The 15,926-nt window shown below is 37.7% G+C and overlaps 1 protein-coding gene across 1 annotated transcript; it reads right to left on the bottom strand.

Annotated features, from left to right (window-relative positions):
• Window positions 1-3,241: 3,241 nt before the first annotated feature.
• Window positions 3,242-14,942, bottom strand: LOC111579835 (lipid scramblase CLPTM1L-like). The gene is made up of 17 exons (XM_023287331.3): window positions 14,610-14,942; window positions 12,615-12,706; window positions 11,455-11,611; window positions 11,076-11,197; window positions 10,361-10,439; window positions 10,164-10,281; window positions 9,210-9,304; window positions 8,696-8,780; window positions 8,510-8,610; window positions 8,378-8,437; window positions 8,253-8,303; window positions 8,093-8,175; window positions 7,032-7,066; window positions 6,865-6,920; window positions 6,731-6,775; window positions 5,222-5,355; window positions 3,242-4,733 (listed from the first exon to the last, which is right to left on the bottom strand). The coding sequence occupies exons 1-17, from the start codon at window positions 14,808-14,810 to the stop codon at window positions 4,667-4,669; spliced, it is 1,581 nt and encodes a 526-aa protein (XP_023143099.1). The 5' UTR covers window positions 14,811-14,942; the 3' UTR covers window positions 3,242-4,666.
• Between the last annotated feature and the right edge of the window lie 984 nt (window positions 14,943-15,926).

Raw genomic sequence — 15,926 nt, 5'->3', positions numbered from 1 at the left:
ATTTCAGTATTGATCACATTGATAAAGAATTATCTATCACTATGATCAATACTGGAATATAACTGCAGCACATCTAATAAACAGTATTTACAGGATCCATTATTCACAGCAGGTTGTGGTTCAGTTGTGCATCAGCAGCAGTAAAATGCACACCGTCAGCAGCAGCGTTGTGTGTTTGTGCGTCGAGTCGACTCTGCTGAAGTTACACAAGTTGTGGGTGTTGCAGCAGCTCACGGCGTTTCCGTTTCCAGCCGAGTCAACCGAAGCCGTGGACGCAGCTCCTCTGCAGGTGGCTCTGCTGGAGCACTGCTTCACGATGGCCTTCAGGTTACCTGGACAGCAGACACCCAGTTATTTATCCCCACAGTCCTGATTTCTACAGAGTCAGAGGCTCAACTGGGCCGAGACGCTTCCATTATCAAATAAACCTAAATGTGTAGATGACATGTAGGTCTATGCACACACACACACACACACACACACACACACACACACACACACACACACACACACACACACACACACACACACACACACACTTTAAGATCCAATTCATTATTTATGACATTGTGACGTTTTGTAATTTTCTGTTTTTATTTTATTGCTCAGCCTTGACAACAGTCACTTTACATTTCATGCGACTAATAAAGCCTATTGAATCCAAACCTCTGACATAAAGGCAGCAGGTTTCTCTACTACTGCTGGTGTTTGAGGTGTGCTGTTGTTACCCAACGTGTCGATGACAGTCATGCAGGTGTCGAGCGGCAGCTGACACTCCTGAGTACTCTGATTACATTCTTCATTGGTGGCTGAGGAGCTGCACACATAACAGTCCAGTGACAGAACCACACCTAAGAACAACACAGTCAGACTTCAGACACTATTATTCATTATTAAAGCTGCTGAGTGATTTAGAAACACGACAGGAGCAGATTCAGAGGTCTGAGGAAAGACTAACATGTCTGAGTGTTTATCACATCAGTATTTAAAATTTCTGTACATGAAGCTGATCATTCTATTCCTTCATCCACTGATCTGCTTTAACACAGACCTCAGATAGTTCAGATACTTTATGTGGAGGATTTACTGAAACTGAAATTTCGCATTGAGTCTTTTTTAGAAATGATACTAAGATGTGATCATTTCGACAGAACCGGCTGACTGGAACAAGGTCTGATGAGTCTGTAACAACATGAGGCTCCTGAAAGTCTGCATTCAAATCAACTAAAGCCAAAATTAAAAAGCACGTTTTACTTCTAACAGACTGCGATTTATTAGATCTGTTCAGTCTGACTGGATTCTTATGCAGAGAAAATTACAGACTGGAGACCTTCATGATGAACCATAAAGTCAGCAAGAAAAAATATCTATAAATAGAAAGACAGAGACTCCCAGAGCTGTCAGAACTCGTCTGTCTGGTGGATTTAATTATAAAGGAGGAAACGAACTGAACCTCCCAGTTTATTGTTCTGCTTCACTCATCACAATCAACAATCTGAAATATCTGAAACCTCTGCAGCTTCTGTGGTAGTCCTGGTCAGATTCATACCAAACATGCTGGACTCCATCTGAGCCCAATTAATTTATTTTCATCTGACCAAAGAATTTTCTCCAACATTCATAAGGCTTCTTTTTATGTTCTTTAGCAAACTTTATGTTACAGCCAACTCATCTTAGTAAACTCACTGCCAAAAATCTTAATAAATGTGGAAAATATCAATAAATTTAATCATGTATAAACAATTCAGAGTCAGAAAAATTAAAGTTAGAGGAAATTCTTTGGCAAAATACAAATATCTAATTTGTTTAAACCCACAGTAACACTGTCTCTTCCACAACCAGTTCTTTGTGGTTTTAGTTCACTCGTTAAATTATCTTTTTAAACATTCAAACTGTTGCATTCATGCACAAAAGAATCCATGTTGTCTTTTAGCACATGTGATTTAGATACACATGCAGATTAAATATGGGGATGCTTTGATGAACTGATATTAACAGTTATTCTCTAACTCTGACAGACTGAATGTAAAACCTTCTGTCAGTAAAGCTGCAGTTTGAACAGTCTGAGGTGAACTCACCTGGGCAGAGGAGGAGGAAGACGAGCAGCATCTTCTTCAGGTTACAGTCCTTCTGCGGTTCAACCTGCTGCTCTGTTGTTTTAAAGAAGCCGCTCCACCCAGCGACAACATTCCTGCTCCTCGTTCTGGTTTCACAGATACTTCACTCTGTTTATCTGCTGTCAGTCAGACCAAAGCTTCTTTAGCTGCTGACACACCTGATGTCATGATGTCAGTATGTTCAGCTCCACCTGGACTGAAGAATGACAGGAGATTCATTCATTCACTCACTGAAATACTTCCAGGTTTCAGGTCTCGTTTACATTACAATTAAATACATAAACCAGAGAGTTAAAACTTTAAAAACAACTAAAACGACAACTGGAGGTAACATAAAAGTTGCTTCATGTTGATTCTGCAGGGTTTTTCAGGTTGTAGCTGTGATTAAAGTTCCTCTCATAGAGACAGGTTTTATTTAGATTTTAATGGGACGACTACTTTTAAAGATAAACACTAAACACATGAAGGACAGAATAAACTTTTCTTAATTTTCTCTTATGTGCTCTATTTAAATGAAAATAAATTCATCAATCATCTCTCCATCTCTTAATCCTCTGTAGGGTTGTGGGGGGCGGAGTGAAGGTTCACCAGGACAGGTAACAATCCATCAGACAGCCCAGACAGTTCAGAATCACCAGTTAACCTCAGCATGACTTTGGACTGTGGGGGTGTTAGAAAATGTGGTTTGTTATACTGATAATAAGAAGCTGAAGTTGCTTTAAAAGCTGCTGAATCAGATTGCTTGTTATCAGGCAGTCATGAGGCGAAATCAAGAGCATTTATGATAAAGTGTCCAGCTGTCGTGTAACTTGTATATAAATGTGTACTTCAGAATCTAATATCCAGACAACCCTGTACCTCTGTGTGAGGCTTGTCTCATTGCTGCAAGAATTAAAGAAACTGCTTTGACTTCGGTGACTGGAGAATCCGGTCAGAACCCAGCAGGAAGAACATGGAAACTCCACACAGAAAGACCAGAACCAGGTTCTAACCAGAACCTTCTAGCTGTGAGGCCACAGTGAGAACCACTGAACCACCGTACCGCTCCATCATAAACCAGTCGGTCTCCACTGACAGACATTTTCATTTTCAAGGATGAGACAGAACACTGATACAGCAGCATGTCTTATGGATTCATATTTTTATTAAAACATGCAGGAGCTTTAAACAGATTCAGATTTTCTCCTTCAGGAAGATTAATAATTTCTGTTTTCATTTATATGAAGGTAAAGTGAATTAAAACACCTGAGCATCTTCACTTCATCAGGATCCAGCTGTTTAGTCAACAGGATCTCTGTTCCACCAGACCCTCAGTCCAGATCATCCTCATTTAACTTGATTAACTGATTAACTCAAACCTCGGTCCACCTTCGGCCTGATTCCCTGCAGCCTTAAAACAAGCTGTTAGCTCCTCCTAACCATCCGGTGCGACAGCATCAGCCAAAAATAATAATTCTGCATTAATACAGAAATACTTGTTTTTGCTCTTTCAGGCACATATTTCCTTCATTTATACAGATATCATGACGTGTGTACATGACTGTCCTGCAGTGTGCTGTAGAATCTCCATATCATGATAACAACTTATTTCCATCACTCCATACAATGTACATGAACTTTAATTACAGTTTATGTTTATTCCATTTTATTAAAAAAAAAACAAAAAAACAACAACAACAACAGGCAGGTGCATCAGCAGAACAATGAAAAGAAAAACAGATCTTTTTAAAAAACTTAGTAAATTACTTTGCAGGCAGTTCAGTCAGAAATTGTTAAAAAGCTCATTGACAGTGTTTCTCATTCATTGAGTCAAAGGAAGCAAACGAGCACTTCTTGTTTCTTTGTTAACATCACAGAGTCAGGCTTTTAAAACAGTTCTGAAAATGACTGCGAGGATTTCTCTAAACAAGGTTGTGACTCTATCACCTCAACAGTTTCACCGCAGGACGCCTGAACGCAGCATCAGAGTCACTTATTCATATTCCAGATCTTCAAGATCAGAATAAAATGCTTCACACTGCAGGTCTGATTCTTTCTGCAGGTTTTAGTGCAATATGTTCAAACGTGATTTTACATTCCAATAAAAATAAGCTGCATTTTGGAAAACTGTGCAAAAGATGAAATCCAGGATGACAATGGAAACAAAGATGCAGCAGTAAAAGGTTTATTATGAGCACCGTATAGCTTCTTAGAAATGCAGTTTATTGAATCTGATTTATATACATTTAAACTGTACCAACAGAATAAATGTTCTGACTCTGCAGCTCAAAGTAAACCTTAAAGGGAGAATCTGAAGCATCAGGATCATGAATCTTAAAATCTAATCTAGAGGTGATTACTGATGAATGCTGATCAAGCTGCTGGGAGTTATGGATCCTTTATAATGTACCTCATGTTCATCAAGAGCAGAATGAAGTGATCAGAAGTGTTGAAATGAAACTCGGCTGACATCAGAGAAGATCAGTAGACGAAGAGTCGACTTCATCGTCCAACAAACAGCCAGAAGCTGCTGTGGCTGCTCAGTTTTGTGCTCAACATTCAAGTTCTGCTCACTGAGTTTTCACCTTCTTGCTGTGAGGAACTGACTCTCTTCTTCTGGGTTTGGAGGCGAAATGTCTGCAGAAGATATGAAATAAAGCAGGAAGATTCATTTAAGCAGAGAGAAGAAGAAACAGGAGCTGCTGTGTTGCTTCCTAAATGTCGGTGTGAGTTCAAGATATTTAAAATAATTTATCATAACGTCTGATGTGTTTTATATGTAGATACTCATTTTGACAAATTTTAGGAAAATATTTAATGGGATTTTTTTTCATGTCACATACTGAGATTTCATTTTAAATCAAGTTTTTTAAAGTAAAGCTTCAGTTCACTATTCAGAGATTTAAAACGTGTGATGGAGAATTAACACGAGAGAACATCAACAGGAGGAACGTGAATCAGTCAAATCACTGACTCGTGTGTTTCATCAAATCCAGACTGAACTGCATTTGGCTAATTGATTTCTTTAAGTTTGACATCAGTAAACTGTTCAGTCTGAGTATGTTATAAGCTGTTTCAGCAACAGCTTTGCATTCAGGCTTTGTGGTGCGTTCAGGTGATCGTACCGTCGCTGGTAAAGGTAGAACAGAAACAGCAGCTCGTCTCTGAAGCAGGAGAGCTGATGGGAGGAAGAAAAACCTCCAGAAGGTGAGAAGAGGGAGGCGAAGCAGCACAGATCTGAGATCAGCGTGTTCACTCCCTGTGGACAGAAAATCACCCATCGATTAGTCTGAATACTCAAATCCTGGCCGAGTTTATTAACACGCTGAGACCTTCTGAACCCCAGAAAACACCAGCAGGATTGAAAGATATTAAAACGAAAAAATAAGCCATTTATCATTAAGAAACTGTAGAAACAGAAATAAACATCACATGTTATATAAGTTTAAAATCACAGTAATTCCTCAATATCATTTTGATGTGTCATTCAACAATTCTAACCAAAAATGTTGTTTCTACGGAGAGACTGAGAAGAAAATTAAAGCTTCTGGGTCCAAAAAATAAATGCAGCATGGCTCAAAAACAGTGAGCAGAGCAGCAAGTTGTTGAAGATACATTTAGAAAGATGAAACATCTTTCTACAGCTGATGAGCAGAGGACAGAGAAAAAGTCTGGAGAGGAGACAGAGACAGAAGAATATCTGCAGTATGAGGAGACAAAACCACCACAGAAAGACACGAAACAAGAAAAACCAGATGTGAAATGTTAGATTATCGTCCTTGAACCATCCTTACTAATCCTTACTAATTTGTCGGTTATAAGGAAACGCTAATCTAATGTAAAAGACAACAAAAGGAACATAGTCAATCTAAGATGTGAAATGACCAAAACAAGACAGAAAAAAAAACAAAAAACAGACAAAATGAAACACAAAACGACCAAAAAGGCACTAAAACAACAGAAAAGTGACAGAATTCCCCTGCTCAGTCTGCAGAGTTTGTAGAAATGTGTCAGGGCTCCCTCCTCCTACCTGATCTCTTTTTCCTTCTCTCTCTCTCTCCCTCTCTCTCTCTCCCTCTGTTGCCGGGCGGAGCTGTTCTCCACAGCTGCCTCCTGTTCCTAATTACCTGTCATCCACAGAACTCCGGGCAGCTGCGGTGCGACACACCTGACAATCATCTTGGCAATAAAAACCGGCCTCGCCCTGCACTCCCTGCCTGATCGTAAACTCTGCTCCTGCAGTCAGTTTGCTCTAGCCGTTGCTGCATGCACTTTGTCTTAGTCGAGAAATCTGTAGTAATCCTGTTTTTCTTGTCTAGACTGTCGACCCTGCTGCCCGGATTCCTCCAGCCCAGTCCACCCTCCACCTCTCCCAGAATTCCCCCTCCGTCTGCTCCTGGAACACCCTGGTCCATCTCTGGAGGTTCCCAACCACCGAGCTCCGGCTCTGGAATCATCCTGCCTGCCGTGCCTATCAGTCTTATCTTATTCTGTTTCCATAAAGCTGCAGGACTTTAGATTTAAAAATGAACCACAGTGAAGAGAAATGAGACAGGAGTGAAAAACCGACGAGCTGTTTGGGGTTCAGAAGGTAAATTATCAGACAAACATTAGGAACAGAAACTTTTCCTCACCCTGTACATCAACACCGTCCCCTGCAGGTGACTCACAGACCTTAACTGCAACAGAAGAGTTTAGATTTTAATTTACGCCCTTCAATAATAACCAGATCATGTGTTAAATAATAAATCTATGAATCTGAACAGACCTTGTGGTTGATGAAGAGCTGAGGCACCATCGACAGGAAGCCAAAAGCATAAACTCCTGATGGGACCAGAGGGAAGAGAGTCAGAACCAAGCTAACAGGAGAGGCTCATTTTAAATAAAATGACAAGAATCTAACGACAAACTACTCCGTAGATGAGCTTCACTCACCCGTCACCAGACTGTTGATCAACCAGGAGTAATAACTGTTGGTTTAATACAGACTCATGTTAATTACAGTTAGTTAAGAAACAAAACTAAAGACAGAATTTTCAACTAAAACCACATTATTCACTATAATTACTCTAATCTTCCAGACGTTTGTCTGTACTAATTTACTTTAACCCTAACCCCTGCGACATCTAAAATGATAGATCATGGTGTAAAATGTTTTTTAAAGTTTTTTTCTACAATAAAAATACAGATACTAAACATATTCTCTGATTAACTGTAGTATCTCATTGCTTTAATGAAATCTAATCCATAGCTTTGGTCATTTTATCTTCTCTATGAGTGAAAATAAAACACATCATTGGTCATATTCTGCTCATCAGGGCTCTGTGTGGCCAAATTATAACAAAAAAACACTTCAGGTAATTAATATTGTGATAAAATTATTGTCTAATAACATAAACAACAAGACAAAACTGTCACTGAAGGTACATATGTGAGTATATATGTACATATATGTGAATAATCCACCATCAAGGTGAAATATTAGAGTGAATGCAGCATAATATTTTTATACGTCTGCTTTCACAGGATCAGAGAGAAATTGTTCAGAATAATCATGCAGAAGATTATTTTATCAACTGTGTTTGTTATGCAGCTAAAAATGCTAGAAAAAAGCCAGAAATGTTCACTTCAGCAGCTCTTCCATCCACCTAACGTCCCACTTTCACTCCTCTTCATATTCTAAATGTTTTTATTCACAGGTTTGTTTGTTCAGTCATAGACTGATTTATACACATTTAATTCCTAGAAACATGGTGAAAATTGGTGATTTTCTGATTTTCCATGAGAAAATATCCAAAATTCTCCCAGTAACAACATGAAATGTGTCAGAAAACACAACAAAAAATCTTGATTTTATCCAAAGTTCAGATGACTGTTCTGGAAATTTCAGAACGTTTTTGGTCTGACTTTGCACTAACTAACCTCAATAAATCTCCCTCAGTTTTTATAATTCATGAAAGAGTTAAATTATGAGTTATTTCTGCGGCTCGTCTCACCTTTTCTGACGTAAATAGGCCAGAGAGAACACCGCACCACTGACGCACAGAGGATAAACCAGGTAGGACAGATACCTGCAGGCCTGCACACAAGACCACAGAAGAAGAATTCAAACCCAATGAAGCCTGAAGCTGAAATAAAGCAGAGAGCTGCAGATACCTGAGCATCGTACTCCAGCGTCCTCCTCTCGTCTTCGTCCACTTTATTCACCTGCAACATTAGCAGCGGGTTTAAACCCCAAACCTGCACAAACTGATTTGACGGAGTTTCCAGGAAATACTCACGTGCAGCTTGTTGCTTTTACACGGCAGCTGGATCTGAAACACTCTGAACAGCTTCCACACCTGACAGGATGCAGATTAACAGGTTTAAGGCTTTCATCTTTGTTGGATGTGTCGTGTTTCCAGATAAATTACCTCCACTGAGGCTCCCAGTCCGACCGGCAGCAGAACCAGCAGACTGGTTTCCTCCAGCAGGTGGAGGAAGATCAGCAGCGTGCTGAGGCTTCGCCACAGAACTACAAACACAGAAGAAGAAAAGGTGTCCTTTTATAAAGCTGCAAACATCAGCCTCATTCACTGAGACGGGTGTTTATTTCTTACCGGACTTCCTCGACATTCCCACCATGCTCTTCTTCTTCCTCCATGAGCTGATGTCATTTTTTAAAGCCAGAAATTCACAGATGAGCTAAAAACAACACAAAATGTAGATAAAACATTTTTAATTTACAAAGCTTGATTTGTGACACAGGTGAGCCTCAAATTATTCATATTCAAGCCAAAAACATGATTAATAATTCATATTGTACTGACCAATAAGCTTCCTCTGGCTGGAAATGAACCAAACAAGTGACACAATGCTGCAACTGCAAACATGTGTTTTGTACAATTTAGCTACATGCAATACAAATATCATATACTTTGTCATTACCACCATCTTTTGTCTCTTGTTTATGTCATTTCCAGCCAGAAGAAACATGTTGGTCAAATAAAAATTCACTATCAATCAAACTTTGGCTTGATTTTGAATGATTTAATGATCTGCACATCATTCCAGAGGTGGTACTCATCAGTTTGATTATTGTGCAGTTTAATTAAATCTGAACTGTTTTCTCACCTGCAGAGCTGTGATGAGCGCCGTCAGCACCAGCAGGTAAAGGTTGGAGCCAACCAGAGTCTCTTTAATCTCATCTATGTTCTCCTCGGTGAAGCCTGAAACTCAGAATTATAGAGATTCAGGTTTATATTCAGGACGAAAACACAGTTAAAATGACTCCTTCAATAATCAATTAACACACATCAGTTAGAAGCTGATTTATAGAACATTTGATTCCTAAAAACAGAGTGAAAAAAGCTTATTTTCTGATTTTCAGAGTGATAATTTTTTTTTAAAAATCCCTTTAAAAAACATGAAGTATGTCAGGAAATACACAAAAAATTGATTTTATCTAAAGTTCAGATTTCTGTTCTGGAAATTGATGCAACTTTATGCATTTTTATTGAGATTATACTTCATTTGCATATTTAAGCATTCAAATTCTGGAAACTTTTAATAGAAACAATCACTGTCAATCACCTGGAAGAGTTTCAGGATTAGAATAGTTTTTGCATCAACTGTTTAAAGTGAATTTTCAATGTTCAGTGTCTGTGTGTCTAACTCAGAATAATCCATCCATCCATCATCTATACACCACTTCATCCTCAGTAGGGCTGGAGTCTATCCTAGCTTAGGGTGAAGGCAGGGGACACCTGGACAGGTCACCAGTCTGTCGCAGGACCACATATAAAGACAAACAATCACACTCACATTCATACCTACAGATCATTTAGAATAATCAATTAACCTCAGCATATTTTTGGACTGTGGGAGGAAGCCAGAGAACCCGGAGAAAACCCACACATGCACAGGGAGAACATGTAAACTCCATGCAGAAAGATCCCGGGAAAGCCGGGACACAAACCGGGGACCTTCTAGCTCTAAGGCAAAAGTGCTAACCACTACGCCACTGTGCAGTCCTCACAATAATCCATAAAATAATAACAAAAGCCCTTAAATCTCCTCAGGACTCACCGAACTGCCGGAGGGAATAAACCATGTCCTGCAGATGGACCCAGAACCTGAACCCTCTCAGAGAGATTCCTTCATAGGACACAGTTAGAGGCAGCTGAGCGGAGCTGCTGCTGATCTCCTGATGAGGAATTAAACTTGTTAATTTACATGTTTATATATGCAAACTCCAGTAAATCTGTAAATCTGCAGCTTCCCACCATCAGGTCTCTGACTCTGCAGCTGAGCTCGTTGACCAGCAGCAGAGGAAGGTAGATCATCTGTCGGCCGTCCTGAGAACTGAGCAGACCAACAAGTTCAAACTGAAGAACCGCTTCTGGTCTCACAGCTTCAATATTCCACCAGGACTCATTTGTAGAAATAAAAAATATTGCTTGTTCCGAGTTTTTCTTGTCAGTTAGCAGATTCTTTTCATTTCTTCAACCAGAACTTCTATTTTTTCATTTTTCTACTGAATAATTACCGATCAGATAATCAATCAACCTTTATTTAAACATGATACTAAAATTCGCAGATTTATTCTCATATGACTGTTGGTAGCAGCAAACAGTTTAATTTTTAAATGAGACGTGTAAAATAAAGTGATTTTGATGAAATATCCAGACAAGGTTCAGCCTGACTGAAAACTTTTACTGTAAATGAATATTGAGAAGTTTGAAAGCTTTAAACGCTTCTCATGTTCAAGGTTTGTATTTTTTTAAATTATGAAATACCACCAGTTCAACATGATTATCTAAATATTCTGTTCATAATTTTCTGTCAAACTGCCAACAGCATGTTTGACTCCAGGTTGGGGAGTCGTGTTGTATCAGCACTGACAGTGAAGTAGAATTTTACAGAATGAAATACTGATATCATGGTATTAATACACACATGACAGTAAATAATCAGCTGCAGCAACTATCAAACACTCACACTCTCATGTAGCGGCGAACATCACTGGGAAGCCCCGCCTTGTTGAAAGTGAAGTCCTCAGACATCATCGTGATTGACAGGTGGGGCTTCCAATGGGACACTGGATTCTCAGATCTGAGCTTCTGATGGAAACAGAAATAATCTGAAGTCAAACTTAACGGAATCTACAGATGTTAGTAGAGTATACAGATGTTGACTGTGTTGTCCAGATGTTCGCAGAGTATACAGATGCTTGTAAAAAAAAAATCAGATATTGGTTGTCTATACAGATGTTGGTTGCATTGCCTAGATGCTTGTTGTGTGTACAGATGCTAGTAGAGTATACAGGTGTTGGTTGTGTGTACACATGTTGGGTGTGTATCCAGATGCTGGTTGTTACCTCTGCGTGCTGAGGGAGGATGTAGGAGGTGAGCTGAGCAGCGTAGTGAACTTCCCGACTGTCCTCCAGTGGAGAAACTCCAGCTTTGTGGACGTAAACGACAGCGAACAGCGTCCCGTTGGCTCGAGTCTCCTCTGGCAGAGACACGTTGACCGTCCTGCAGACAGGTGGAGGTTAGAACACAGCAGAGAGAGAACCTGAAAACCAGTTTATTTGTCAAAATTTCCAAAATGCAACATTTAGTCAAAACTAACCACACCGAGTCGGAGGAACCTCATTTTCTTCTGTATTTTTATTTACCACTTTCTTCATGCTTAGTAGAATAAACATGTTTTTAAGTTGATTCCAGCTAAAATGAAGCGACAGAAAATGCAAAAACAGAAAGAAGTGAGAAATGAACTAAATCTGAGTTAAATCTGGATATTTATTTTACACGTGTCATTTAAAAATTAGCCCAAAATAAACTGTGTTCTGCTCAGTCACGTGAGAAAAAATCAGAGAATTTTCGTATCATTTTTATATAAAGGCTGATTGATTATCTGATTGGTAATTATAGTAGTAGAAAAATGAAAAAGTAGAAGTTCTGGTAAAGAAATGAAAAAATCTGCCAACCAACAACAAAAAAACTTAGAAAAACTACATTGTTTAGCTTCATTATCATGTGTAATATTATTTATTACCTCAGTATTATCACCAGCATTACTTTATACTCTTCTATTCCAGCCTAATTTAAGTTTACTTATTTTATTTCAGTAATGCATCACACTTGTGTCTTATTATTTGCTATTTTGTTTTTTCTGAAGAACATCTGGCACAAGCATTTAATTAAGTTTTATCATATCCTAACGGTTGTAGAGGTGCAGCACTATAGATCGCAGTGAAAAATGAACCACAGTGAAGAAAAACCTCCAGAAAGTGTTTCAGAGGCTTGATAAAAACCAGCCTACTTTTTGTAGTAGAACATTTTTTTGAATATTTTCATCTTCGCTGCATCAGCTTCGACAAACTCTGGACCTCGTCTGTTATTTTAATCTCATCACAGCGACCTAATTATCTCTCTGACTAACGCTCTTTATATAACAGCTGCTGGGACGCTCGGTGGTGTGGATGTTGTTTCTAACGTGGGCTTGAAATCTGTCGTGCAGGAAACGATGCTTCACCTCTGGAAGGCAGAATGAGGGTCGAACGGGTCGACGGCGACGGCGAGCTGCAGCGGGCTGTTATCAGGCAGCAGGCAGGTGAAGACACTCATCTGGAGGAGGAAGAACATTCAGAGCTGCAGAAATGAAGTAAACCTGAAAATGATGCACGTGTTGATAAAAACGAACCACCCGCTAACAGATCCTACTGAAGCTGAATGTTATAGATGAAAATCACAGCACAGGATTCTAAATGAGCTCATATGTGAACTCTGGGATCCTTCAGGCACCGAGACGTCCACAGAAACAGACCAGCGATCATGTTTCTGTATTGTCTGCTGTTATTTAGCAACTACTGGATTTACCAACTTTATAAGGTCAGTTTTCAACCAGATTTCCCAGAACCACCCAACGTGTTCAGATTGCTGCTTATCTTTGTCCCACACCAGAATAAACTGGCTGCTGTTCTGGTTTTGGGTGTTTTTCAGCTCAGATAAATTCCCTGAAGACAGTTTATCTGCACTTTGGTTCATCACAGTCACATAAAGTTCAAGCTGGCATCTTTAAATGCCGCGTTTCATCAAACAACAGCAATAAGTAAAAAGTAGAAACCCGTTATAATAATCTAAATCAGCAAATTAGATGTTTTTATCTCACAGCGTTGCATTTTAATAAATGGTGGGAAAAGGTTCTTTGAAATACTTTTTACAGTCTAAAAACTAAACACTCCTTCATTGCTGATTGCGTTTTATGTGAGGTTTCATTGAAAAAATGAACAAAATCTAATCTGAAAACTGATATTTCATCAGAATCATTTAATTCTACATTTAAGATTTATCAAAAATAAACCATCTGCCTCAGATTCTGTATAAAATAAAATAACTAATCCTCCTGTTGATATTTGAAAGCCTTGTTGTACTTGAGCAGAAAACTAACATCCAGTATTATTCAGTATTATTCTAGTCTTTATTCAGGCTTCATGCAGTTTACTGACAGATTAATACATTTATAACTGATGTATTTACAATGAATATAGTTCTAATTAATATATTAATAAATGAGGTGTTTCTAACTGATGCTTTTATAATTAATATATTTGTATTTACAATATTAATAAATGACATATTTATAACTGATGTACTTATAATGAACATATTTGTATTTAATATATTTCTAATTATTGTATTTCTAATTGATGAATTTATGACTGGGATTTATAATGAATATATTTCAAATGTACATATTTCTAATTTATATATTTTTAACTGATGTATTTAAAATGTATATGTTTAGAATTTCTGCATTTATAATAATATAAGAACAATTACTATATTTCTAATGAATATATTTATAATTGATGTATTAATAATTAATATATTTACAACTGATGTATTTATAACTGATGAATTTTTAAATAATATATTTATAATTAATATATTAATAAATGATGAATTTAAAACTGATGTATTTATAATAAATAGATTTCTATGTAATATATTTCAGATTTACAGATTTCTAACTGATTTATTTAAAAGTAATGTATTTATAATTTCTGTATTTATGATGATTATATTTACAATTAATATATTCCTATTTGATATATTAATAAATTATGTATTTACAACTGATGTATTTATAATTAATATATTTCTATTTGATGTATTTATAATTAATATAGTTCTATTTAATATATTTCTATTTAATGTATTTCTAATTAATGTATTTCTAATTGATGACTTTATAACTGATATATTTCTAATGAATTTTTCAAATTTAATTCAATCTAATTTATGCATTTCTGATGAATATATCTACAATTTCTGTATTTAATAATTAATATACTTATAATTGATATATTTATAATTGATGCAATTCTAATATACTTATAGTTGATGTATTTATAATTAAAACACTTATAATTAACATATTTCTACTTCATGTATTTATAACTGATGCATTTCTAATTAACATATTCTAATGTATTTATTGTGCTGTGTTAATTGGGGGCCTGCTGACCTGCAGTCTGGGGCTTCCGGTCAGGTACGAGCTGATGCACGTCTCTCCTCGGCCTCCGTCGCAGGGTTTGGTGTTGAGGAACCCGTTCAGCAGCCAGCCGGTGTGCAGAGAATAAACCACGAACACTCCGAGCAGCAGCTTCGCCACCGAGCTCCGCTTCCCGCCGCCGTCCGCCGTTTTGGAGCAGCACGAAGGAAACATGACGGCTGCAGACTAAACACTAACAACAATAACAACGACAACAAAGCAGGGATGTGGCTGCAGATGGGATTAGAAAGCCTCAAACACAACCCGCAGCATCCTGACGCTTCTCTGCATCCAGCGGAAGGATGCTGATGATGACGATGACGATGATGCCGAGGCTCCTCCCACCGAGCTCCAACAATCAGCTCCTCCAGCCCTCACACACGCACTCAAACGCACACACACTCCCGGGTTGTGCATCATTTTCTCACTTCTTTGTTTTTATTATTTACCTCCTTGTGGCTCAGATTATCACCAGTCAGGTGGTTTTAGCTGCTGGAACAGTTTAAAAGGTCCAGTTCAACTCATTTAATGCACTTTTACATTAGTGCAGCTCCAACACTGTGACTGATTTCACTCCTGAGGTTACATTTTAGAGATAACAGCTTATAGGATGATTGCAAAAGAGATCATTTATATTTAAAAGGCATCCAGAAATCAAGTTAATTACAGTGTAAAAATTATAGTAAACACCAAAGTTTAAACACTGGAAAAAATATTCTAGTATTGCTTAGAATAGATCTTAAATCTAAGGCCCGATTACAGTAGAAACTGAGAAAACGTTTAAGTTTCACAAAAGACACACTTCTGTGGTGACCACAGCAATAAAATGATGTGTATTTGAACATTATGCTAGATTCAGATAGAAGCAGCTGTATACTTTAGGCTCAAACGTTTGACTAGTATTACATAAATGTGACATAAAATCTCACAATTTAAACTAGTAAACTAGGACTTATGTATATTATTTTTATTCCTTAAATGTTTACACCATCCTCTTTTCAGCTGTAATGATGAAAATTTCCTCACAAAAAAAGGCTTATCTTATCATTCAATCCTACCATGATAATTGTGATTAAAATATATACTCCACCTTGTATATATATATATATATATATATATATGTGTGTGTGTGTGTGTGTGTGTGTGTGTGTGTGTGTGTGTGTGTGTGTGTGTGTGTGTGTGTGTGTGTTATTTTACACTTTTATATTTACTTATTTCTATCTCTCTCTCTATATATATATATACACACACACACACACACACACACACACACACACACACACACACACA

The sequence above is a fragment of the Amphiprion ocellaris genome, chromosome 9 (assembly GCF_022539595.1).
Source record: "Amphiprion ocellaris isolate individual 3 ecotype Okinawa chromosome 9, ASM2253959v1, whole genome shotgun sequence".
NCBI classification, from domain to species: Eukaryota; Metazoa; Chordata; class Actinopteri; family Pomacentridae; genus Amphiprion; species Amphiprion ocellaris.
This window is presented reverse-complemented; position numbering and strand designations above follow the sequence as displayed.